At 40.6% G+C, this 26,820-nt stretch overlaps 1 protein-coding gene across 1 annotated transcript in view; it reads left to right on the plus strand.

Annotated features, from left to right (window-relative positions):
* The window catches only part of Bmpr2 (bone morphogenetic protein receptor type 2), a 137,457-nt gene that overhangs the window by 91,308 nt on the left and 19,329 nt on the right, over positions 1-26,820 (plus strand). Inside the window, exons 4-10 of the mRNA XM_052749555.1 lie at positions 3,287-3,397; positions 5,008-5,099; positions 7,463-7,693; positions 9,533-9,647; positions 13,311-13,471; positions 15,444-15,591; positions 21,068-21,204. Of these exons, the coding sequence (XP_052605515.1) occupies positions 3,287-3,397; positions 5,008-5,099; positions 7,463-7,693; positions 9,533-9,647; positions 13,311-13,471; positions 15,444-15,591; positions 21,068-21,204 (995 nt within the window). The remainder of the gene's footprint in view (positions 1-3,286; positions 3,398-5,007; positions 5,100-7,462; positions 7,694-9,532; positions 9,648-13,310; positions 13,472-15,443; positions 15,592-21,067; positions 21,205-26,820) is intronic.

Raw genomic sequence — 26,820 nt, forward strand, 5'->3', positions numbered from 1 at the left:
TTATTAGGGTGCACAATATTTTGGGGAACATAATACCATCACACATGCTAGTAACCTTAGTGTAGTAAGTTGAGGTGAGGTTTAGTTGTTTGGAGGGGGACAGGGTTTTGTTGGTTGGCTTTTTTCTTTTTCTGTGGTACTAGAAAGCAAATCCAGAGCCTTGTACATTCTAGGCAAACACTCTACCGCTGAGTTTGATCCCTATCCAAATATGAGTTTTTATATACAATCTTTCCTTCTACAAATTACTATGTGTTGAAAGTGTTGTTAACTACAGTTATCAGTATGTTAAAGTCTCCTGGTATCTAGTAATTAATTGTCTCATAACTTAAGAGTATTTCACTGCATCAACATATTCTTCCATAGAAATACAAATTTGAGCTAAGTTCATTGGAGAAACACTAACTAACATTGAAATTTCTTATTTGCTGTAGAAAGTTCTAGTTTGAACACAAGTAAGAAAATTTTTATATATGGTTTGTTTGGTTTTTTGTTTTTTTTGTTTTTTTGTTTTTTTTGTTTTTCGAGACAGGGTTTCTCTGTGTAGCTTTGCGCCTCTTCCTGGAACTCACTCTGTAGCCCAGGCTGGCCTCGAACTCACAGAGATCCGCCTGGCTCTGCCTCCCGAGTGCTGGGATTAAAGGCATGCGCCACCACCGCCTGGCTGGTTTGCTTGATTTTAATTGACTATGAAAAAATGACAAAATTGCCAGTCAAGATGATGCATGCTTTTAATCCCAGCCCCGAGGAGGCTGGGACAGGGGGTCTTTGTGAGTTCAAAGCCAGACGGGTTTACGAAGTGTGTTTGACACAGTGAGACCTCCTTCTCCAAACAAACAAACAAACAAACAAACAAACAAACAAACAAAACCAAGAGAGAAACAAGCAAACAAGAATAAACAAGAGGGCTGGAGAGATAGCTCACAGGTTAAGAGGACTGGCTGCTCTTCCAGAGGTTCTGGGTTCAATTCCCAGCAACCACATGGTGGCTCACAACCATCTGTAATGAGATCTGGTGCCCTCTTCTGTCGTGCAGGCATACATGCAGGCAGAACACTGTATACTTAATAAATTGATCTTTAAAAAAAAATTATAAAAAAAAAGAATAAACAATAATGGTAAGTTTTTTGTTTAGTTAGTTTGTTTGTTTTTTGTTTTGTTTGTTTTGGTTTTTTGAGACATGGTTTCTCTGTGTAGCTTTAGAGCCTTTCCTGAAACTCATTCTGTAGCCCAGGCTGGCCTGGAACTCATAGAGATCTGCCTGCCTCTGCCTCCCGAGTGCTGGGGTTAAAGGCATGTGCCACCACCGCCCAGCAAGAATGGTAAGTTTAAAAGTTTAAACTATAGTGTATTTTATTTTTATTGAATATAAAGAATGACTAAGTATGAATAATTGAAGGCTTACCATGGGTCAAACACTGCATGTGAAACCTACAGCAAAACAACCAACAAATATTTCATAGGAAATCTCATTCTGCATTGGACTGCTTACTTTTAAGCAGTTGCTTTGTACTCTGTAAAGACTGCTGTCTTGAATATATACTACTTGGATCTAGTTATTCTTTTCTTTTTTATATACTTTTCCATTTCTTTTTTCTTTTTTCTTTTTTTTTTTTGAGCTGAGGATCGAACCCAGGGCCTTGCTCTTGCTAGGCAAGTGCTCTACCACTGAGCTAATTCCCCAACCCTAGTTATTCTTTATACCTATTTAAAACATGCCGACAAATACATCCTCCAGTTTTCTCTTTGTCTGTTTCTATTCTTCACAGAGTCACTGCATCCTGGTTCTTCTACTCCTTCTAGGTGTATTCTAGTTTGTGGACACCGTCCCAAAGGGTATTTGCTGTAGTTAAGATCTGACCCATAATATGGAAGCATCACATAAATGTTTACATGTTCATAACGGCCTTGTAATTTAGTTATGTGTGTTCCCATCTGCAAGTAGGTAAATGTGGGTTCCTGTAGGAGGGATTTTTCTCAAGGTCAGGTTAGTAAATGGAGGGACCGAGCTTCAGGCTCAGTTGAGATTTAGCTGCCCACAGAGAAATGTCCTTTTCATTAAAATAATGATCTCGCTGGGCGGTGGTGGCGCACGCCTTTAATCCCAGCACTCGGGAGGCAGAGCCAGGCAGATCTCTGTGAGTTCGAGGCCAGCCTGGACTACCAAGTGAGTTCCAGGAAAGGCGCAAAGCTACACAGAGAAACCCTGTCTCGAAAAACCAAAAAAAAAAAAAAAAAAAAAAAAAAAAAATGATCTCTACACTAATGATCTTAATTCCTGTTGGTTGCATAGAACTTTATATTTTACTAAGCACTTAGATTCCCATCAGGCTTCATAACTGACAGGGGAGCTACAGGGTGCTTTTTAACAATGAAGAAACAGGGCACACAGAAGTCAAGCAACCTGTTGAAGCCTACTGAAGACATGGTTTAAAGTCACATTTTAAAGCAAAATATGAAGCCGGGCTCAGTGGTGTACACCTGTAGTCCCAACATTTAGGACGCAAGAGGAAGATTGCCATGAGTTCAAGGTCAGCCGCAGGTACTGCCTTAGTTATTTTTCTATTGTTGTGATAGGAAAGCCCCTCAAAGCCTGCCCCCAGGGACACGTGTTCTCCAACAAGGCCACACCTCCTAATCCTTCCCAAATAGTTCCTTCAACTGGGGAACAAGTATTCAAATGTGTGAGCCTATGAGGGCCATTCTCATTCAAACCACTACAAACAGCTTCATGGAAAGATCCCCTTCCTTAAAAAGAAAAAAGAAAAGACAAAAAAGAAACTAATATAATCCAAAGTTCTAGTTCTGTGTGCTTAAATACACTGTCTTGTTCTGTTATATGGTTGATATTTTATATATTTTTAATTAGGTGTGAATGTTGGGGGTAGGATATGTGTGTGTGTATGAATACAGATACCCTCAGAAGCCAGAGAAGGTGTCAGATCATACAGAGCTGGAGTTACAGGTGGTTGTGAACTGCATGATGTTGATGCTAGGACTCTGAAAGAACAGTGTATACTCTTCATCAGTGAGCCATTTTTCCAGTGCCTAGTTGATATTTTAGTAATTAGGACCATACCTGACAAGTATTTTAAGTTCAGATAAGATAATCTCTATGTGATCAAAACATGTCATTTATGACTATCACAAATTGATTTTTTTCTCTAATTTCTTTTCATGCAAAAATATTACTGATTTGATTATATAGCAGTATAGTCTTTCTAAAGAGTATTTTCTAAAGAGTATTTTGTCAGTATTAATAAAATACTTTTCTGTTTTCTTTTAGGTCCACCTCATTCATTTAATCGCGATGAGACAATAATCATTGCTTTGGCATCAGTCTCCGTATTAGCTGTTTTGATAGTCGCCTTATGTTTTGGATACAGAATGTTGACAGGTAAAGGAAAATACTTTTTGTCTCATTTAGCAAACATGCCATTTAATCAGAATTTATTTTCTTTAAAAATTTCTTTTACATTTATTTGTTTCCTTATTTATTGTATAATGAGTGTGGGGGGAATCATCCATGTATGGAGATCAAAGGACAACTTACAGGATTGGTTCTCTCCTTCAATCATGTGGATTCTAGGGACAAACTCAGGTCATCAGGCTTGGTGGTCAGCACCCTTGTCAGCTGAACCATCTTGTCAGCCCTTCTGTTTCTTTTTTAAAATCTCTGTGGAAAATGTTTCTACAAACAAAAAACCCTATGCCATAGCTTCAGCAAACAGTTTCCTCGGTTTTTACAAGAAGTTTTGTAAAACATCATTTTCATTTCTGTGTGTGTGTGTCTGTATGTCGTGAAGTGTGTGCTCCTGAAGAGGCCAGAAGATAGCATTGCACCTCTTAGAGCTGGAGTTACAGGTGCTTGTGAGCCACCCAGTGTGAGTAGTGGGAAGTGAACTCAGCTCTTTTGAAAGAGCAGCAAGTTCTCTTAACAGCTGAGCCATCTCTTCAGCCCCAATAAGAAGTTACCCAAAATGTCTGTCACCCAACTGCAACGGTTATTACTTACAGGCAGTGTTACCTAAATCTAAATCCCCACTCACTGCTCCTTTTATACCACTGAATTCTTTTAATCAAAACACAGCTACCACAGATATAAGCACTTTAGCAGCATCTCTATGATATAACAACTTAAAAACTTTTTAATGAAAAAGCCGCCAGGCGGCTTAAATCCCAGCACTCAGGAGGCAGAGGCAGGTGGATCTCTGTGAGTTCGAGGCCAGCCTGGTCTCCAGAGTGAATTCCAGGAAAGGCACAAAGCTACACAGAGAAACCCTGTCTCGAAAAAACCAAAAAAAAAAAAAAAAAAAAAAAAAAGAAAAAGCCAGTAATTTCTCATCAGGTATCTGGTCAGTTCTAATCAATTTTAGATATATGATGGGTTGTCTAGGAAATCAGCACTTCATTCATTTGAATAATTCTATTAAAATTTTCTTGAAAATTCAGTATTAGGGTGTAGCTAGAGTTTTCCTGCCTGGCCCACAGTCAGGGCAAATCTCTCACCCGCCAGTCCCACGGCCACTCAGACCCAACCAAGTAAACACAGAGACTTACATTGCTTACAAACTGTATGGCCGTGGCAGGCTTCTTGCTAACTGTTCTTACAGCTTAAATTAATCCATTTCCATTAATTTATACCTTGCCACATGGCTCGTGGCTTACCGGCATCTTCACATGCTGTTTGTCATCATGGCGGCTGGCAGTGTCTCTCTGACTCAGCCTTCCACTTCCCAGCTTTATTCTCCTCCTTGTCCCGCCTATACTTCCTGCCTGGCCACTGGCCAATCAGTGTTTTATTTATTGACCAATCAGAGCAACACATTTGCCATACAGAACATCCCACAGCATTAGGGTTTTACACTTTTAGTACTGAGTCCTCATGGAATTATTTCACAGAATTCTGCCCTCTTGCAGTTCGTTGTTTAGTGAGTTGTCTCAACTGCTGCTGTAGCTCTTCTTAACTGCAATATTAAAGGTGACATTTCCATGTTGCTCTTCTAGGAGACCGAAAACAAGGTCTTCACAGTATGAACATGATGGAAGCAGCCGCGTCGGAGCCTTCTCTGGACTTGGACAATCTGAAGCTGCTGGAGGTGGGTTGTGATTAGACTGTTGGCTGTCCACTGTTCTCCCCTGCTTTCCTAACTAGTACTGTCTCTTCTGAGAAGTCTTTCGGGGCCTGGTGGTGCACACCTGTAATCCCAGTAGTCAGGAAACAGAAGCAAGAGGGTTTCCTCAGGTTCCAGGACAGCCAGAGCAACATATTGAGACCATTTTAAAAGTAAAGTGGAGGGAGGAGCCAGGCTGGGTGCACTCCTTTAATCCCAGCACTGGGAGGCGGAGGCAGGTGGATCTCTGTGAGGGCCAGGCCAGCCTGGTCTACAGAGTGAGTTCAGGACAGCTTAGAACTGTTACACAGAGAAACCTTGTCTCATAAAACCAAAGGGGGAAAAATAAGTGGAGGAGAAGGTCTAAGGTCTAAATGATGTGCAGTTTACCATTGAGAGAAGTACCAACTAATGTAGCTAGAGTTTTCCTGCCTGGCCCACAGTCAGGACAAATCTTTGTCACCCGCCAGTCCCACAGCCGCTCAAACCCAGCCAAGTAAACACAGAGACTTATATTGCTTACAAACTGTATGGCTGTGGCAGGCTTCTTACTGACTGTTCTTACAGCTTAAATTAATCCATTTCTATAAATCTATACCTTGCCACGTGGCTCGTGGCTTACCGGCATCTTTACATGCTGTTTGTCATCGTGGCGGCTGGCAGTGTCTCTCTGACTCAGCCTTCCACTTCCCAGCTCTATTCTCCTCCTTGTCCCGCCTACACTTCCTGCCTGGCCACTGACCAATCAGTGATTTATTTATTGACCAATCAGCAACACACTTGACATACAGACCACCCCACAGCAAACTAAAACATGGAGTTTTGCCTAGGATTTTATTTTGTGTGTGTGTGTGTGTGTGTGTGTGTGTGTGTGTGTGTGTGTGTATAATTTTGTTTTTGAGACAGGGTCTCTGTAGCTCTGGCTGCCCTGGAACTTGCAATATAGACCAGGGTGGCCTCTCGAAGTTACAACAGAGTTTGAGGCCTGCCTGCCTCTTCCTTCTGAGTGCTGGCACTAAAGGCATGTGCTTAACTATATTGGCTACTACTTTTCTCGGAGGGCTGTGTTTGTTTCGTATGGTGAACTTTGCCTCGAAGGAATGATACAAACAAGGTTAGGCATGGTGGCCCAGGCCTTTAATTCCACTTCCTTGGAGGCAGAGGCAGGTGGATCTTCATGAGTTCGAGGCCAGCCTGGTCCACATAGAGTGTTTCAGGACAGCCAGAGCTACATAGTAAGACCTTGTCTCAAAAAACAAAAACAAAAAATGAACAAAATAGTGTATAAAATACAATAAATGTGTATAAAGAAATGACAACAGATTCCCCAACCTATTTTAATGAAAATTCCCCAGAAGCCCCAAATAAAGAGAACCATTTACATTTTTTTGTGCAGTGAGTAGATTTTTATTCTCTCCTAGATACTGTGTATCTATAATACTGTGGAACTCCCAGACTCTTACTAATTTCTAGTGTTTGCTGGGGTTTTTTTAATTTATTTTAATTTTAATTTTGTGTGTGTGTGTGTGTGTGTGTGTGTGTGTGTGTGTGTGTGTGTGTGTGTACAGTGCCTGTGGGTGCTCGAGAGCGGTATTGAGTCTCCCGGAACTGGAGTTGTAGGCAGCCGTGAGCCACTTGCGGTGGGTGCTGGGAACCGAACTTAGGTCTTCTGGAAGATTAGTGTGTGCTGTCAGCCCCTGAGTATCTCTCTCTCCAGCCCTGTGTGCTGGTTTGTGTTACTTGTATTTGTAAGCAACTGACTTGGTTGGACACTTGCCACAAGCATGTCACTTGAGCAGAAGCTCAGTTCGGTTCTCTATTTAGCCAGAGTCTGCCCTGTGTTCGCCGAGTTCCCTTGTCCCAGCTTTCTGCTTTGGAGGCTCTTCCCACACTCTATAGAAGCTCTCATTGCTGCAGATTACATCCTCTGGTTCGAAAGACCCTCTTCCACCATTTTTAGTTCCACTACTCAGAGCTGATTTTAGTCTGCCTTCAAGCTAAAACCATAGGAACGGGTAACTCACCGCGTGCATTCCTTTTTTCTATGCCTTGGTGCCTTTTAGACTCTTAATTGCTTTTGCTTCTTTCTCAGTGTATTTAGGTTTTTCTTTTCATTCTGTCCAGAGTGTTTAGCTCTGATCTATTGGAAGATAGTCAGGTAGGAGCTTCCTCGGTCATACCATATGCGGACGTCGGTTGCTTCTTGGTAGTAGAATGAACTGAAACCAGAAGAGCCACTGCATATAGTGGGAGTTAGAGTTTGTTTGTTTGTTTATTTGTGTTTTACAGTTTAATCGTTCAATTTTAATATGAATTAATAACTTGCCTTTTTAAAAACAAACTTACAGCTAATTGGACGGGGTCGATACGGAGCAGTATATAAAGGTTCCTTGGATGAGCGTCCAGTTGCTGTGAAAGTATTTTCTTTTGCAAACCGTCAGAATTTTATAAATGAAAAGAACATTTACAGAGTGCCTTTGATGGAGCATGACAACATTGCTCGCTTTATAGTTGGAGATGAGAGACTCACTGCAGATGGACGCATGGAGTATTTGCTTGTGATGGAGTACTATCCCAACGTAAGTTCTTCATAAAAGAGATGCTGTCATTTATTGTACGTTCCACCAGATTTTTATAAACTTTGCTTGTTTATAAACTTGTTATTAAGTGTTCTGCAATGAAATAAGGGTCTCACGCCAGAATTTGAATCAAATACATCACTCAGCCAGGTATCCTGGCACCCAGAAAGAAGGCTAAGGCAGGAGGATTGTAAATTAAGACCTGCCTGGGCTGTTATTCTAAGACCCTATCTTAAACAACAGCAAAACACTAATAATTCTCTTTGTTCATCCCTCTTTCTCACTTTCCTTCTTTTCTTCACTCTTCTTTTTCCTCCCTCTGCCTTCCCTTCCTCACCCGTCCCTCTTCCCCTCTCTCTAACTTTCTGTTTCTTTTGCCAGACCTTTTTCGTCAGACCTAGCAGTACTTTGATTGACATTCACTCTGGTGTAAGTTTCCTGCCTCATCAGAAGTCATTGGAATTTGTGGTTGAATACTTCAAGATGAACAGCTACATACATACAGTCATCCTTAGTATCCTCAGGCAGTTGCTTCTAGGATACCTTCCAAACACACACACACACACACACACACACCCCAAAATTGACAGCTGTTCAAGTCTCTTATATAAAATGCCATGTAGCGTAGCATTTGCATATAACTCTTTCATACCATTTCTTGATTATATAGTGTAAATGCCATGTTAATAGTTGTTATACAATGACAAGAGAAAATAACTATGTACAGATGCAAAGGTTCTTTGGGTTATTATTTGTTTTCTTGACTCTATTGGAGATAAAACCAGGGTGTAGGTATACTAAGCAAGTACTTTTCCACCAAGCCATATCCCCATCCGTAATTATTTTTTATATAGTTAATTGAACCCTAGGATGTGAAGCCTGCAGTTATAGAGGACTGACTGTGTAAATTTACAAGAGATATATGTGTTCTACTTATAAACCATAACAATATTGTTTGTAAAATTTTGGTTTAAAAATTTTTCCCCAGTTAATCTGATAGTCCAAAGAAATGTTTAAAAGGAAATAACTATCTTTAATTTTAATATTTGAAACCTAAAAAAATGATATTTAAGTTCCTCCTTTCCCCTGTCCTAGTTAGGATTAATATTGCTGTGATGAGACACCATGACCAAAATCAAGTTGGGGAGGAAAGGGTTTATTTGGCTTACACTTCCACATCACTGTTCATCATCAAAAGAAGTCAGTACAGGAACTCAAGCAGGGCAGGAACCTGGAGGCAGGAGCTGATGCAGAGGCCACGGAGGCTGGCTTGCTCATCCTCCTTTCTTGGTTTTTGTGGGTGTTATGTTTCCAGACAGGTTCTTACTATGTAGCCCTGCTGTCCTTGAACTGACTATGTAGACCAGGCTGGCATGAAATTCACAGAGATCCACCTGCCTCTGCCTCCCAAGTGCTGGGATTAAAGGTGTGGGCCATTGTAGTTGGCTTGTTCATTTATTTGTTTTGTGGTCATCCTGCTTTTTTATAAAACCTCAAGACCACCAGCCCAGAGGTGACCGCACCCACCATGGGCTGGGCCCCCTCACATCAATCATTAATTAAGAAAATGCCCTATAGACTTGCCCGCAGCCTGATTATATGGAGGCATTTTCTTAGGTAAGTTCCCTCTTCCCAGAGGACTATAGTTTGTGTCAGAGTTTACATAACACTAGCCAGCACACCCTCTCTCCTCTTTTCTTCCCAGAAATACCTTGCCATTACCATTTGCTCTTCATGGAATCCTAGCCTATGCAAATCCTTCCTAAGGTTGCCTAACTTACCTCTTCTTGTTGAAGCGCATACATTTCATTGTTTTGGTATACTTTTTCCTTTATATAGGGATCTCTGTGCAAATATTTGAGTCTCCATACAAGTGACTGGGTAAGCTCTTGCCGGCTGGCTCATTCTGTGACTAGAGGATTAGCTTATCTTCACACAGAACTACCACGAGGAGGTAAGATAAATGAAATTTTAATCATATTTTAGAAGACCCATAATTTATATTAAAATTGGAATATTAACCAGCTATATTCGTTATGTAGAGGTAGAGTGTATCTCAGTGATAGAATGCTTCCTTAGCATGCGTAAGGCCCTAAATTAGATTCCTAATATCATAAGACCAGACAAGGAAAATCCTAAAAATTTTTTTCAAACCTCTTGAAGTCTATTTGTGAACCTTAGGTTAATACTCTTTAGGTTTTTCGAGACAGGGTTTTTCTGTGTAATAGCCCTGGCTGTTTCAGAACTCACTTTGTAGACTAGGCTGGCCTCAAACTCACAGAGATCCACCTCTGCCTCCCAAGTGCTGGGATCAAAGGCGTGCGCCACCACACCTATCTCAGGTTAATACTCTTAACTAGGCTATATTTTCCTTGTGTTTATTTTGTTTATGTGAATAAATTACAGTGTATTAGTTTTAATATTACATGGATTTTTATTCCTTAAGTTGTAATACTCAAACATCTTTTTATAAATTAATATTCTGCTATCTAGAGCCAGGGGAGGGAAGAGATAATAGTGGCTTTATTAATAAAGAAAATTTTTTTCTTTCTCATATACATATAAGAATCTCAAGAGAGCCAGGTGTGGTGACTCATGCCTTTAATCCCAACAATCATGGGACAGAGGCTGGTAGATCTGAGTTTGAGGCTAGCCTAAGTCTACATAACAAGATCCAGGCCAACCAGAGTCATATAGTGAGATCCCGTTTTTTTTTTTTTGTTTGTTTGTTTTTTTGTTTTTTTCTTTTAATCTAAAGAGAGGCCAAGTAAGATGGCATAAACTAATTATAATCCTCGTACTCAGGAGGTTGACACAGGAGGATTGTGAGTTGAAGGCCGACCTGGGTACCTAGTGGCTCTAAGCCGCTCTTGATTCCATAGTGAGCCATGTCTCATAAAAGGAAGAGGAGGAAGACGAAACAGCTAAAGAGAAGGTTGAGATTACAGGCCCGTGGTAGAGCACAGGGCACTTGACTGGTGTGCATGAGGCCTTGGGTTCCATCCTCAGCAACAAACAAAACCGGAACCTACAGCGAGAGTGTGGAGGACTGGCTTGGCACCATGGTGTTGGACACAAAGCTCCTGTGTTTTTTCTCTATCATCCTTTGCATGTGGCTTTCATTTTCATAGTTATTTCATTGTCCATTGTGCTGTATTCTAGGTGGCAAGGGAAAAAAGAGGGGAAAGGAGTTGTCCCTTTCCATCTCCAGACGTTCCTCTTGTACACGTTTTGTTTCTTAGAACTCATCCACACTTACCCACTGGAGACCAAAAATATAGTTGTTGTATTTTGTTTTTGCTGAGTGAATTGCTGTTCAGGCAATGTTGGGCTCTGTTATAAATAGGAATGGAAGACAGTCTTGGCCAGTATTTTGAAACTGCTTTACATTTCCTGTTATAACTTAAGTCTTCAGCTTTCATGCATTCTTTTACTAGTTGTTCAAAGCACCTCTTTTAAATAATTTACTTTCTCACTTTGTTTCAATATATATATACTCACATCACAAGCACCCCTAAATTAGTGTGGCTGTGAAAATCCTGTCTTTGTGCTTTCTCAGGTTTTCACTGCCTGTACCACACTTTGTCATACTGTAACCTGTCACTGTTCCTGTAGTTTCCCTGACCTCTTTAGGGAGGAGACTTTAATGTATCCGTTTCTTAGATCTTTGTTCCATTATATAATAGCATGGATCATCTTTTCTAGCTGATGCTTCATATATAAATAATTTCTTCTGAATAATTTATTGGCTCATTTACTTGACATCCTTCCCTGGGTACAAGATTGACCTGTTATTGCCTGTATCAGCAACTGGATACTCCTGCTCCAGTGTTTTAGCACATTAGCCATTGGACCTCGTTTCCTTACTCTTAAATATTATAACTCCTCTTAGAAGCTGGCTTAAAGCAGAATTTAAAATATCATCCTAATTCCCTTTTCAAGGTTTGCATGATTCAGCAAGATTTTAAATCAAACACTGGCTTCAATTTTTTTACTTAAACAAAGCTATTTTTCTGAAACAGTGGCTCATGCCTTTAACCCCAGCACTCAGGAGGCAGAGGTAGGCAAATCTCTGTGAGTTTGAGGGCAGCCCACATAGTAAATTCCAGGACAGCTAGGGCTACATAGTGAGACCCTATCTTGAAAAAGCAATAATAAATAAATAAATAAATAAATAAATACATCCTGCTGAATCCATTTAGTGTTGCTCATATGAGTCTGTTTTTTAGGGCTGACCACTTGGTATTAGATCACCAATCAGGGGCTCATTCTGTGGGAGAACTGGCTCTCCCTCTCTCAGCAGTCAGTACTTACCTATAGCTCTTCATCTAGAATGAAGCTGTGTTCCCCCATTTTTATGGCATGTCATCTGATGTCGTCATTGTTCAGGTCTTCTTTTTTTTTTCCCCTCATTTTTATTTATTTATTTATTTTCTATTATCAGCTTGATACAGTATAAATTCTTATCCTAATAGTGAAATGTTTGATTGAGGCTTGCCCAGTAATGAGTAAGACCCAAACTTATTATAAGCCACGGTCATCCTAGGGTTCCCCTGCTATGTAGCCTCCCTGGTTCTGTAGGTTGCAGTCTGATTGTTCTTTGCTTTATATCTAGTATCCACTTATGAGTGAGTACATATGTTCAGGTCTTCTTTAGGCTACCATATTGTTGGGGTCTCATGGGTGCAGCTTACCTGTCCTGTATAGAAGATAGTCTCCTACAAGGTGTCCTGGTCCTCTATCCGCCCTTCTTGGAATGTTAAGTCTTAGGTGTAGGTGTTGTGCTATGCTTTTATCAGTTGGATCTAGGCACCTCATGGTCAGGTCTCCACATTTTGACCAGTTGTGGCTTTCTGTAATGGTCTCCATCTGCTGCTTTTTGATGCTCTTTGATCATAAGTGATAGCTACACAGACTAGCCTGATTTACATGAAACCCTGCCTGAAAAACCAACCAGCCTACTAACCAACCAACCACAACAATGAAAACAAAACAAAAAAGAAAGAAATGAAGAGAAAAAACAAGTTTCTGCTACACTTAGAGCTGTGTTTACTATTAGATTCAGTTGACTACTCAGTGCTTGATTAACTCTGTGTGTAAGCCGGGAGGTAGTGGCGCATGCCTTTAATCCCAGCACTCAGGAGACAAAGCCAAGGTGGATCTCTGTGAGTTCGAGGCCAGCCTGGGCTACAGAGTGAGTTTTAGGACAACCAAGACTGTTAACACAGAGCAACCCCGTCTGGAAAAAACAGGAATTAAAAAAACTCTGTATGTAAGAGGAATTATTAGAAAGTAGTAATATTGATTAACTCTGTATGTAAGAGGGGTTATTAGAAAGTGGTAATACGTTGAAATTGTGGGGTTTTGGTTTGGATTGAGTTCAAGCCTTGCTGTGTAACCCATGTCAGTGTCAAACTCATGATCTTCTTGCACTCGTGATCACGTGGTAGGATTCAGGCACGTGCCTTGACAACAAGCTTTCTTTTCTCCACCCCATTTTTTAGGTTACTAATGGGTGGAAAATAGCGCCATCTTTTATTTATATTTGTGTAGCCCCCATTATCTGCATGTTAATTTAATCTCCAACATTAATGAGTATTTGAAATTATTCAAACAGATCATTATAAACCTGCAATTTCCCATCGAGATTTAAACAGCAGAAATGTCCTGGTGAAAAATGATGGCACGTGTGTTATTAGTGACTTTGGTCTGTCCATGAGGCTGACTGGAAATAGACTGGTGCGCCCAGGGGAAGAAGATAATGCGGCTATAAGTGAGGTGGGTCTATACGCGTCACACTGCCGTGCTACGAAATCCTAACACTCAACAGTTACCCTGTGTACTCTAGCCACAGGCTGTTCGCAGTGAGAAAATTAGGAAATGCCAAATACGTGTAAAAGTGACCAGTTCATTTTGAAAATTCCAGCTCATTTAACAGACATTAGGGAAAAGTATCTAGAAATTAATCTTTTGGTTTTTGTTATACAAGGGAACTTATTAGATTGGCTGGTTTTGTTTGTTGCTTTGTTTTTTAATTTGTTTGTTTGTTTATTGAGGCAGATTCTCTTTATATAGCCCAATTTGACCTTGAGTTTACCATTGTCCTCTGAGGGCTGAGATTTCAGGCAAGTGCTGATTCCAGACCCAGCCAGGAATTGATTTTTGAAGCAAGAGTAAGGTTACCAAGTTTGAGATGGGAAAGTCTGCTCTGTGGTTATAGTGCTAACATATCCTTTCTGGCTCTTTTCTCTGCCTTCACATACATAGTTTTATGTGCAGATTTGCAATTTTTAAAAATATTCAATGATGTAATATTGCTTCGCAATTTTCTCGCCACATTTGATAGTTTTCGTTTTTTACCTTATTGACTACACTGTGAAAGTGGGTAATGCATTAGATAGTTAACTACAGAACAGCCTGCAGCCTTATGGGGTTTTGTTTGCTTGCTTGGTTGGTTTTGTTTTTGTTTGTTTGTTTGTTTGTTGTTGTTTTGTTTTGTTTTTCGAGACAGGGTTTCTCTGTGTAGCCCTGGCTGCCCTGGAACTCGCTCTGTAGACTAGACTGGCCTAGAACTCATAGAGATTTGTCTGCCTCTGCCTCCCAAGTGCTGGGATTAAAGGTGTACATCACCACAGTCCAGCCAGATTTTTAAAAGTTGGCATAGGAACGTTTACTTTATTCTTTCATTAATGAGTAGTTTTTACTAGGGCAAATTTAATACAATTTAATTATTAAGAAGAGAGTTTTTGTTTTGTTTTTTGGTTTTAGTTTTCTCGAGACAGGGTTTCTCTGTGTAGTCTTGGTGCCTGTCCTGGATCTCGCTCTGTAGACCAGGCAAGAAGAGAGATTTTAAAGTACAGGTATACAGGGCTCAGTGACCTGCTTAGGGTTGGATAGTCTCCTTAACAGAAGTAAATTTTACATAGGATTTTTATTTATTTATTCATTTTTGGGTTTTCGAGACAGGGTTTCTCTGTGTAGCTTTGCGCCTTTCCTGGGATTCGCTTGGTAGCCCAGGCTGGCCTCGAACTCACAGAGATCCGCCTGGCTCTGCCTCCCGAGTGCTGGGATTAAAGGCGTGCGCCACCACCGCCCGGCAAAGATTTATTTATTTATTATGTATACAGTTTTCCATCTGCACATATCCCTGCAGGCCAGAAGAGGGCACCAGATCTCATTACAGAAGGTTGTGAGCCACCATGTGGTTGCTGGGAATTGAACTCAGGACCTTTGGAAGAGCAAGCAGTGCTCTTAACCTCTGAGCCATCTCTCCAGCCCCTACATAGGATTTTTCGTCTGATGTTTCCCTTCAGGATATATTGTATTATTTTATTTATTTATTTATTTATTTATTTATTTATTTATTTTTATTTTTATTTTTTTTTTGGTTTTTCAAGACAGGGTTTCTCTGTGTAGCTTTGCGCCTTTCCTGGAACTCGCTTTGGAGACCAGGCTGGCCTTGAACTCACAGAGATCCGCCTGCCTCTGCCTCCCGAGTGCTGGGATTAAAGGCGTGCTCCACCACCGCCCGGTTTATTGTATTATTTTTTTTTTTTTTTTGGTTTTTCGAGACAGGGTTTCTCTGTGTAGCTTTGCGCCTTTCCTGGAACTCGCTTTGGAGACCAGGCTGGCCTCGAACTCACAGAGATCCGCCTGCCTCTGCCTCCCGAGTGCTGGGATTAAAGGCGTGCTCCACCACCGCCCGGTTTATTGTATTATTTTTTTTAAAATACCACTCTTGACTTACCAGGTTGGCACAATTCGCTATATGGCACCGGAAGTGCTAGAAGGAGCTGTGAACCTGAGGGACTGTGAGTCAGCTCTGAAGCAAGTAGATATGTATGCGCTTGGCCTCATCTACTGGGAGGTGTTTATGAGATGTACAGACCTCTTCCCGGGTAAGAACTGCTGTGAAATTTATCAGGGCTCTTTTGTACGTATGTATGCATGTATGTATATGTTTGTTTGTTTGCTTTTTATAGACAGGCTTTCTCTGTGTAGCCCTGGCTGTCCTAGAACTTGCTCTGTAGACCAGGCTGGCCTAGAACTCACAGAGCTCCATCTGCCTCTACTTCCCAGGTGCTGGGATTAAAGGCGTGCGCTACCACCACCCAGTGCTTTATCAGTTTCTGCAAGTGATAACAGTTGTATCTTCTTTCTCACTTACAGTCAACAATTCAGTTGGATGTAATAATCTTTTTTTCCTTTAAACCTTCAGTTCAAAGCCGGGCGGTGGTGGCGCACGCCTTCAATCCCAGCACTCGGGAGGCAGAGGCAGTCAGATCTCTGTGAGTTCGAGGCCAGCCTGGGCTACCAAGTGAGTTCCAGGAAAAGGCGCAAAGCTACACAGAGAAACCCTGTCTCGAAAAAACAAAAAAAAAACAAAAAAAAAACTTCAGTTCATTGCCATCTGAATACGGAGTATTCAGAATAGAAACATCATTAACAGCACGAAAATAAATTAGATTTTTTTTTTTAGTTAAAAATGACCCCAGGTTTTCATCTAAGTAGTTTTATTCCATTAGTAGGTCTTCAGGCCTCATTTCAGCTCCAGGGAGATCCAGCACCTTCTTCTGGCTTCCCCAGACACCCACATACATGTGGCATACAGACACACAGACATGCATAAAATTAGTTTATAATTCGAATACATGATTAAATGAACCAAGGATTATTTAACTTAGTAAGAAAGCCAGCCACTTTCTTTTTTTACATAGCATTTACATGTTATTAGGTATTGTAAGGAATGCAGAGACGATTTAAAGTACATGGGGTCATTTGCATAGGTTATATGCAAATACTGTATCATTTTATAAAAGGAATTTTAAGAGGGGCATGGTACATATGCCTATAATGCCAGCACCTGAGGCAGGGGGATCACTGCAAGTTGAGGGAGGTCAGCCTAGTTTGATTCAGGGTTTTGTTATTGGTGTTTGCATGGATTGGAAAGTCAGCCACTTTCTACTTGAAAGTATGTTTTTCTGGGGCCTTTAGAGAAGGTTCAGGAGCTAAGAGTGTGTTCTTCCAGAGGTCCCAAATTCAAGCCCCAGCAACCATCTCAGGCGACTCACAACTGCCTGTAACTCCAGCTCCAGGAGGTCCAACTCCACTGGTCCCTCGGGCACCTGTACCCACATGCACATATCTACACACAGATGCACACACACATCCATATAACTAAAGACAATAAATGTTTTTAAAGTATATATTTAATGAATTAGAAGTACAGAGAGTTAATCAAGACATTTTTCTGGAAACAGCAGTAATTGCACACCTTTTTGGTTTGTTTTTGTTTTTTTTTCACATTGTAATATAGTTTTAGTTTTAGAAGGATGTCTAATTTACTCCTTTATTATATTAGCATAATATAGTCAGCAACCTGTTTTTATTTTATGTTTTAAGTTTTGTTTGTTGTTTGTTTAATACAGGGTCTCACTGTATAGCACTGACTTAAAAGTACTTTCTATGTAACCCAGGCTAGTTTCTAACTTGCTGAGCTCCCCATGCCTCTTCCTCCCGAGTGCAGGGGTTTTTGTTTTTGTTTTTGTTATTTTGGTTTTTCGAGACAGGGTTTCTCTGTGTAGTTTTGGTGCCTGTCCTAGATCTTGCTCTGTAGACCAGGCTGGCCTTGAACTCACAGAGATCTGCCTGCCTCTGCCTCCCAATGCTGGGATTAAAGGCATGCGCCACTGCCACCCCGGCCTGAGTGCAGGTTTTACAGTCATGCACACCAGTTCAGGAGACGTGTGTGTGTGTGTGTGTAATATAAAATAGATTATTACTGCTGGCAGGAGTAAATTGGCACAGACACTATAGAAATCAATATGGAGGTTTCTTTGAAATGTAAAAATGGGACTACCATATGGGCTGGCAAGATGATTTAGCTGGTGAAGGCTCTTGCTGCACAGACCTAATGACCTGAGTTCAATCCCCAGAACCCATGTAAAGATGGAAGTAGTAACTCTCTAAACTTGTCTGTCATGGGCACACACACATGCACACAAAATAAATAAAACTTAGTAAGAACAACAACAAAAACAACCCTGCTATATGACCAAGCAATTTAGGTGGATTTTTCTGTCCTGCTCCCAAATAACCACATGGAGGCTTATTAATTATGAAAGCTTGGTCAATAGCTTAGGCTTGTTTCTAACTAGCTCTTATAACTTAAATTAACCGATATCTTTTAATCTATGTTCTTTCTCGTGACTCGGTTACCTTTACTTTGTAATGCCCATGCTGCTTGCTCTGCTTCCCTGATGTCTCCTCCCTTCTTCTTCCCAGCATCCTCTGTGCCTGGAAATCCTGCCTAGTTATTGGCCATTCAGCTTTTTATTAAATCAGTCAGAGTGACACATCTTTACAGTGTACAAAAAGATGATTCCACAACACAGCAATACCACTTTTGGTATATTTTTAAATCCCATGATTAAGATATTTACCCATTTCTGTATTTGCTGCAGTAATCATAATAGCTAAGAACTGGAACCAGACAACGGATAAAAGAAAATGTGTGTGTGTGTGTGTGTGTGTGTGTGTGTGTGTGTGTGTGTGAGAAGTGGAATTTTATTCAGCCATGAAGAAAAATGAAATCATGACACTACTAAAAAAAATGCATGAATCTGGAGAAGATTGTGTTATATAAAATAAGCCACCTCAAACATATACTGCATGCTTTCTCTCATATGCTTATTCTAAATACTAATTTTTATTTATGGAGGCAGGTGTGGGCTTAGGTTTATGAGAGGAGAGGAAGAGATCTCGAGGGAAGGAGAGAGTAATTATAGTACATGTAACATGTGAGTAGAGGAGACCAAGGGGTAGGGATAGGGAGAGTAAGTGATGGAGGAGGGGGGAGGGGGATAAATACGAAGAGCAAAGTATGTCTGGAAATGCCAAAGGAAACCCATCCCTGTCAAGGATGGTGGCACACACCTTGAATCTCAGCACTTGGGAGGCAGAGGCAGGTGTGTAGCTGAGTTGGAGGCCAGCCTGGTCTACAGAGTGAGATCCAGGACAGCCTGGTCTACAGAGTGAGACCCTGTTTTGGAAAAACAAAGGAGGAGGAGGAAGCAGCAGGATCAGCGCATTACTTTGTATATTAACTTTAAAAACTAATAAATAAAATAGAAAGGTTATAAAAGGTTAAAACTCAGAGGCAAATATTTTTGTTTCGTGATTAGAGTCTCAGCATTATGAAAAGAGTTCTAGAGATGGATAATGCTGATAGTTGTATAACGGGAACTGTATTTTATGCCACAGAACTGTACACTCAAAAATTATCAAAATAGTAGATTTTTGTATTCTGTATTGTTTTACAACAATAAAAAATAAGAATAAGGAAATTACATTGAGATGCTTACAGTAATTGTACTATTGCTGTACAAATACCTGAGAAAAACAAAAGAAATTTTGACTGAAGTTTTAGAGATCTCAGTCCGTAGTTGCCTTGTGTGTTTGGGCAAATCATAGCATCAGGAGCGTGTGGCAAAGGAGCTTTTTCATGGGAGATGGGAAACAGGAATAGTCCAGACAATACATACAACCCTGGGGGTACCCTCCCATGACCCACTTCCTTCTACTGATCCCACTTCTCATATTTTACCACCTTCCAATAATGTCGCATATTATGAGTCAGCTCTCACGATCTAAGTATGTCTAGATATACCCTCACAGACACCCCAGAATGTTTGACTCTCCTAGGCTTTTCTTAATCCAATCAAGTTGATGATCAAGATTAATTAAATATTATAACACCTATAATCTTGCCATAGAAGTAGATAAGAAGAGCACATTAAGAATAAAGTCAGGGGCTAGAGAGGTGGCTCAGTTGTCAGGAGCACTGACTGATCTTCCTGAGAACCCTGATTCTAGTCCCAGAACCCACATGGTGACTCACAACCACGGGTAACTCTGGATCCAGGGAATCTAATGCCTTCTTCTGGCCCCCACTGGCACCAGGCCCACTTAGTTCACAGCATCCATGGAGGCAAACACCCATACACACAACATACAAGTTAAAAAAAAAAAGAATAAAGTCAGGCCGGGCGGTGGTGGCACATGCCCTTAATTACAGCACTGGGGAGGCAGAGGCAGGTGGAGCTCTGAGTTCGAGGCCAGCCTGGGCTGTTACATGGAGAAACCCTGTCTGTAAAAACAAATAAGCAAAAAAAAAGTAAATTCAGCAGGTGGTGGCGGCACACACTTTTAATCCCAGCACTCGGGAGACAGAGGTAGGTGGATCTCTGTGAGTTTGAGGCCAGCCTGGTCTACAAAGCGAGTTTCAGGACAGCCAAGGCTACAAAGAGAAACACTCTCCAAAAAAAAAAAAAAAAATAATAATAATAAATAAAAAATAAAAACATAAAATAAACATACTGAGCCATACGGAAGACCCCATAAGACTAACACATAAAAATTCAATGGCCTACAGCAGTGGTTCTCAACCTTCCTAACACTGAGACCCTTTGATACAGTTCCTCACGCTGTGGTGACCCCCAACCATAAAATCGTTTATTTATTTATTTAGGTTTTTTGAGACAGGGTTTCTCTGTGTAACAGTCTTGGCTGTCTTGGAACTCTCTCTGTAGACCAGGCTGGCCTCAAACTCACAGAGATCCGCCTGCCTCTGCCTCCGCCTCCCACCCGAGTGCTGGGATTAAAGGCATGTGCCACCGTGCCTGGCTCTGTAAAATTATTTTTGTTGCTACCTCATAACTATAATTTTGCTACTGTTAGGAATCATAATATAACTATTTTTTGAAATAGAGGTTTGCCAAAGGGGTCACAACCCTCATATTGAGAACTGCTGGCCCAGAGAAATCTTGGCCAAGGACACGAGAACTACAGTCTTCCTGGCTCCTCACCACTGCTCTAATGTATTAAAATAACGAGATAGATTAGAAGGGATGGGGTTAGCCATTTCCGTTCTAATCTTGGCTTCATCTCTTCCTTGGAAAAGTCACTTAACTCTTGTGCGTTTCAATCTTCCTGTCAGCAGAACAGTGACGTCTGCCTTCCTTATCTCACTGGCACAACAATAAAAGACTTATAACGACCCGATGAAAAAAACATCCATAAAACATGGCAAGATTTTGTTTCTATTTGAAAAGTCAAAACAATCCATACGTTCTTACTCTCTATCCATACTTTTAAAATTTGCAAAAATTAATTGTATATTTTTATAATTTATGCAACAGAGCCCAAGTTAATTAGAATACTGCACTGAATTTAAAAACAATAAAGACATTTACATGTATGCTTGAAAGGATTTAATACATATGATTTCTGTGCTTATTTGATACTAGAAATACCTCTGCTAGTCTGTCCTCTATGATAATTAGAAATTCTGTCATCCTTTCTGTAAATACACAGGTGAATCTGTCCCAGAACACCAGATGGCTTTTCAGACAGAAGTTGGCAACCACCCCACTTTTGAAGATATGCAGGTTCTTGTGTCGAGAGAAAAGCAGAGACCCAAGTTCCCAGAAGCCTGGAAAGAAAACAGCCTGGTAAGAAAACGAGGACTTCTGACTAGAACAAGATAAGTCTCAATGTTCTTGAAGCAAGAATAGAAGCCGCCTAGCTGTGGTGATTCATGCCTGTACCCCACCACTGGGTGAGGCAAAAGAATCACACGTTCAAGGCCAGCCTGGGCTTCAGTAAAACACTGCCAAAGACAGATTGGGGGTGGTGGTGTAGAGGTAGCTATATAACCAACTTCTTCTAAAAAGTTAAATAAAGTAAAAACATCAGAATTGTGTTTATATAAGCATTTCCTATACAACAAAATACCAAGCTTGTACTCACAAGAACCACACATACTTTATTCTTTACTCTAAGCTCTTGCCATTTGGGAAAGCTTTTTTTTTTTTTTTTTTTTTTTTGGTTTTTCGAGACAGGGTTTCTCTGTGTAGCTTTGCGCCTTTCCTGGAACTCACTTGGTAGCCCAGGCTGGCCTCGAACTCACAGAGATCCGCCGGCCTCTGCCTCCCGAGTGCTGGGATTAAAGGCGTGCGCCACCACCGCCCGGCAGGAAAGCTTGTTTTTAAAGCACCGTCCAGTGGGTTCCCTGGATCCTGGTCATCTTTCTTTTTTGTTCTTTCTAGGTTCTACCTAGAAGAAACATTTCTTTTAATCTTTGTCTTTCTCTTATAGATAATTTCCTTCTTTTAATGATGTTCCATTTAAGAAATGTATATTACTGTGTGTGTTAGGTGTTAGACATTACAGATCGTTGCATATTTCAAACCTTTCCATCTTAGTATCACACATGAGTGATAAGTTGCCAGAGTAATAGTCTCAAGGTTGTGAAGCTGTCCTCCGGCCTCCAGTCTTGCTCATTGTTGGGGCAGGTGAGTGTATGCTGGGGTGCACATTTGGAGGTCATCGGACAACCTGGCAGGTCTGTTTTTACCTTCTGCCCTGTTGAGGGAGATAGAAAACCGTCTGTTTTTCTTTCTGCCACACTGCTTACGCCAGAGTACCTGTCCATGAGCTTCTAGGCAGTCCTGTCTCACAGTACAAGTGCTGGGATCGTGTGTTCATCACACCGAGTCCTTTTCAAATGGGTTCCAAGGATTGAACCCAGAACTCAGGGTGTCAGGCTGGCAGGAATAGTGTGCTTTTACCCACCAACCCATCTCACACAGACCTCCATTGCTTTTTGTTTTATGTTTTATCATTTTCTTTTCTTTGTTCTTTTGAGACAGGATCTCATTAAGCCCAGACTGCCCTACACTCCATACATAGCTGAGAACAACTTTGAATGCCTCATCCTCCTGCCTCCACCTCTCACATGTTGGCTGTCTTAGTTACTGTTCTGTTGGCGTGCAGAGACGCCGTGATCAAGGCAACTTATAAAACATTATTTGTTGGCTTGCTTAAGTTCCAGAGGGTGAGTCCATGACCATCATGTCAGGAAGCATGGTGGCAGACAGACAGGCCTAGCACTGGAGCAGTAGCTGAAATCTTACATCAGATCCATAGGCAGCAGGCAGAGAGAGTGAGACAGCCTGCTGTGGGCTTCTGAAACCTCAGAGCCCACCCCTAATGACACACGCCCTCCATCAAGGCCACACCTCCTAGTCCTTCCCAAACAGTTCCACTAACGGAGGACTAAGCATTCAAACATAGGAGCCCATGGAGGCTATTCTCATTCAAACCACCACATTGGGATTACAGGCATATACCACCACACCCAGTTTTGTGCTTTGTTTTTTGAAAGATTTATTTATTATGTATAGTGTTCTGCCTGCATATATGCCTGCACACAAAAGAGGGCGCCAGTTCTCATTACAGATGGTTGTGAGCCACCATGTGGTTGCTGGGAACTGAACTCAGGACCCCTGGAAGAGCAGCCAGTACTCTTAACCTCTGAGCCATCTCTCCAGCCCTGTGCTTTGTTTTTGTTTTTCTGTAAGCTGTTAAGACTTATGTTGCCATTGTAATTTTGAAATTTCATTTGGGTATATGTTAGCATAGATCTTTTCACACATTTTTTTTCCTGGATATTGAATAGATTTTTCAGTTTGAAAATCCAAAACTTTCCTCAATCAGGAGTTCTCTAGTGTTTATTTTAAAATTACTTCTCTCCTTACATTTCTTTGTCCTTGAATTCTCACTGAACTAATATTGAACCACCTGATACTCCTCGTCTGATTTTCTTTCTTGTAGTTCCCATCTGTCTTTTGTTTGGGAAGCAGGGCTGCATGAGTCCGTACTAACCGCATAGCTGAGGGTAACTTTGAACTCCCGCCTTCACCTCTGAAGTGTGTGCGCGCAGCCGTGCTGCTTACGTGGTGCTGTGACCTGACTCGAGGTCTCGTGTCCGCTAACACTACCAGCCGAGCTGAATCTCCAGCTCCTGTCTGGCTTCCATCGCTGTCCTCGTTGCTCAGCGTTTGCTCACCCACCTTTTGAGCCAGCCGTTAAGTTCTCACAAGCAAATTTTTATTATTTCTAGGAGGTTGTATTGCTTTATATTTCCTCAGTGGTCTCTTCTTAAGGTAGTAATGATGATTACTTCTGAAGGTATTTAGTACATCTTTATACTTAGTACAAATTAATTTTCTTAACTATAATTAAAGAACAAACATGAAGAAATTTTGTAATTTAAATAATTTTACTATGTATTTTCCCATCCCAGTTACAGATCGCCTCAGTAAAATAGAATATTTTCATTGTGTCCTATCAGAGAAAAACTAGAGAGACCCTGTGTATTTCCTTTCAGATGGTGTGATCTTTATCTTATTGGTCATCTTTGTTAATAGATGAATCTCAAAGCTAGCTTATGTTTCAAATGATATTGGAATCTTTAAGCATATGGCTGTTGAAGAGCTTGTTAAATTCATATTCACAATTGCCTCCAAATTGCAGTTTTTGCTCTGCAAGCTTGGGCAGTTCTTTAAGGGGCCCTGGTAGTAGGTTAGAGGATGAATTGTATTCTACCAGGATTTCCCAGAGCTGCCAACCTCATGAAAAATGTCTATGAAATCTGAAAAATTTGGTATGATAAATTGCAACTTCATCTTTTCATCTTCCTTAAATTGTTTCATTTCACTTCAACAATTTTGAAGTATTTGTTGGCAACCCTACCATTGTGAGATATATAACATACACAGATTTACCTGAAAACTTTTTACTTCTAATTTAGATGAAGTTGCTAAGTAAGGGATTTTTAATACTTGGTTTACTTCCAACAAATCCATTTAAACTTGATATGGTACAGCCAAAAAAAACCCAAAAAACCCCGTTTCTCTTCAATAGCAATACAGTACAAGAGTTAGGGAGGAAGTATATAGTTTATTAAAATGACTAAAGGGTTACTAATTCTTTAAAAAAGGAAGAGCTTTTTTTTTTATTTTAAAATATGCAGTTTAGGTGGGCATAGTGGAGCATGCTTTTAATCCCAGCACTCAGTAGGGAGAGGCAAGTGGATCTCTGTGAGTTGGAGGCCAGCCTGGTCTACAGAGTGAATTCCAGAACAGCCAGAGCTACATAGTGAGACCCCGTCTTGAAATAAAACCAAACCAAAACAAAACAAAAAAAGCTTATTGACTCTTATAGTTACTTTTAAATTTCATTGTGAGAACCCCATTTAACTTTCTTACAGGGCATGTCTACAACAGTGACTTCCTCAGATTTGATATATCTGGGACTATCTTAATTTCTTCATTATTGAAGAATAACTTTATTTGATATGTAATTCTTCTTAACAGTTGTTTTCTCTTTCAATGCTTTAAATATACCATACCAGTGCTTTCTGGTTTCCATTGAGCAATGGCAGTTGATCTTGTCGGGGAGTCTGTTTAGTTTCTCATTCATTGTCAGGATCTCTGTGCAGTTTTTCGAGACAGGGTTTCTCTGTAGCTTTGCGCCTTTCCTGGAACTCTCTTTGGAGACCAGGCTGGCCTCGAACTCACAGAGATCCGCCTGGCTCTGCCTCCCGAGAGCTGGGATTAAAGGCGTGCGCCACCACCGCCCGGCTCTGTGCAGTTTTTTAACTTGTCTTACCATGGAGCTATGGGGTTTATTCTGCTTAGAGTTCATCAGGTTTCTTGGGTCTATGGATTCACTTACTAAATTTGAGGAGTTTCAGAGTGTGTGTTCAAGTGTTCCTCCTGCCCTTTTCTCCTCCCCTTCAGAAATTCCTATTTTATGTATCTAATATGTTTGCTCCTGTGCTGGGAATTACTTCTCAGAAGTCTTCTGGTTTCTATTCCTTTTCCCTCATTCTTCTGACGCCTGTCCTCAGACTGAATAACTTTGTTTTTCCATCTCAAATTCACAGGTCCTTTGTTCTGTCTGCTTATTATCTGCTGTTGAGTCATTCAAATAAATACTGAAATTTGTTATTGTGCTTTAAAGTATCATTTTAAGTATTTTAAAAAAATAATGTCTATCTTTAATTGATTTTCTGTTTGTTAAAACATTACTTTAATCTTAGGGTGGGGTGCTGACGAGAAGGGTCAGTAGTTAAAGAGTACTTGCTGCTGTTGCAGAGGATCTGGGTTCAGTTCCCGGCACCTACATAGCAGATCAGAACTGTTCAAAACATTGGTTCCAGGGGTCTAGTGCCTTCTGGGTTCTGCGAGCCCCAGACACACACAGAACATACATCCATGCAGGCAAAACATCCATATACACAACATAAATAAATACAGTATTTTTTAATGATTTATTTATTTATTTTATGTTCATTGGTGTTTTGCCTGCGTGTTGTCGGTGTGAGGGTATCAGATTCCCTGGAACTGGAGTTACAGACAGTTGTGAGCTGCCATGTGGGTGCTGGGATTTGAACCCGGGTCCTCTGGAAGAGCAGCCAGAGCTCTCAACCACTGGAGCCAATCTCTCTAGCCCCAATAAATAAATTCTTTAAGAATTGTCTTCGTAGGCCAGGTGTGATGGGTGACACACGCCTTTAGTCCCAGAACTCAGGAGGCAGAGGCAGGCACATCTGAGTTCAAAGACAGCCTCGACTACAGAGAGAAACCCTGTCTTGAAAAAACAAAAAAACAAAAATGATTTTGTACATTTAGTTCTTCACCCATTGTTTTCTTAGTTCTTTGAGCATGTTTAAGGTAGCTCACTTGAAATTTTTTGATACCTCTAATGTCTGTACTTCCTTGATTTCTTTTAAGGTTTTATCTTCCTGTAAATAGACAATACAGACTTGGTTTCTTTGCATTCTTTTTATTTATTTGTTTGTTTTTAGGCAGCATCGCATGTATCCCAGTTTGGTCTTGAAGAACTTATTCTAGGATCAAGAATATCTTAAACTCCTGATCCTCCTGCCTCTACCTCCCAAGTGCTAAAATTTCAAATATAACACTATATTTGGCTTCCTTTGTAATTTCTTTTTGTTTGAAACATTTGGAGCTGTAGATTAGCTTACTAAAGTCCATAAAACCCAAATAAAGAAATAAATATTATAATAAATAATAAAATAAGCAGCCAGGCATTGTGACACACATCTTTAACCCAGCACTTGAGAAGCAGAGTCAGAGGCAGGGGGATCTCTGAGTTTGAGGCCAGCCTTGACTACAGAAAGAATTCCAGGACCGCCTGTCTCAAAAAGCCAAAACTAAATAAATAGATAAATAAAATAAAGTTAGGTATTTTGAATG

Source organism: Peromyscus californicus, unplaced genomic scaffold, assembly GCF_007827085.1.
Source record: "Peromyscus californicus insignis strain IS unplaced genomic scaffold, ASM782708v3 Scaffold_21__1_contigs__length_65335640, whole genome shotgun sequence".
Classification (NCBI taxonomy): domain Eukaryota; kingdom Metazoa; phylum Chordata; class Mammalia; order Rodentia; family Cricetidae; genus Peromyscus; species Peromyscus californicus.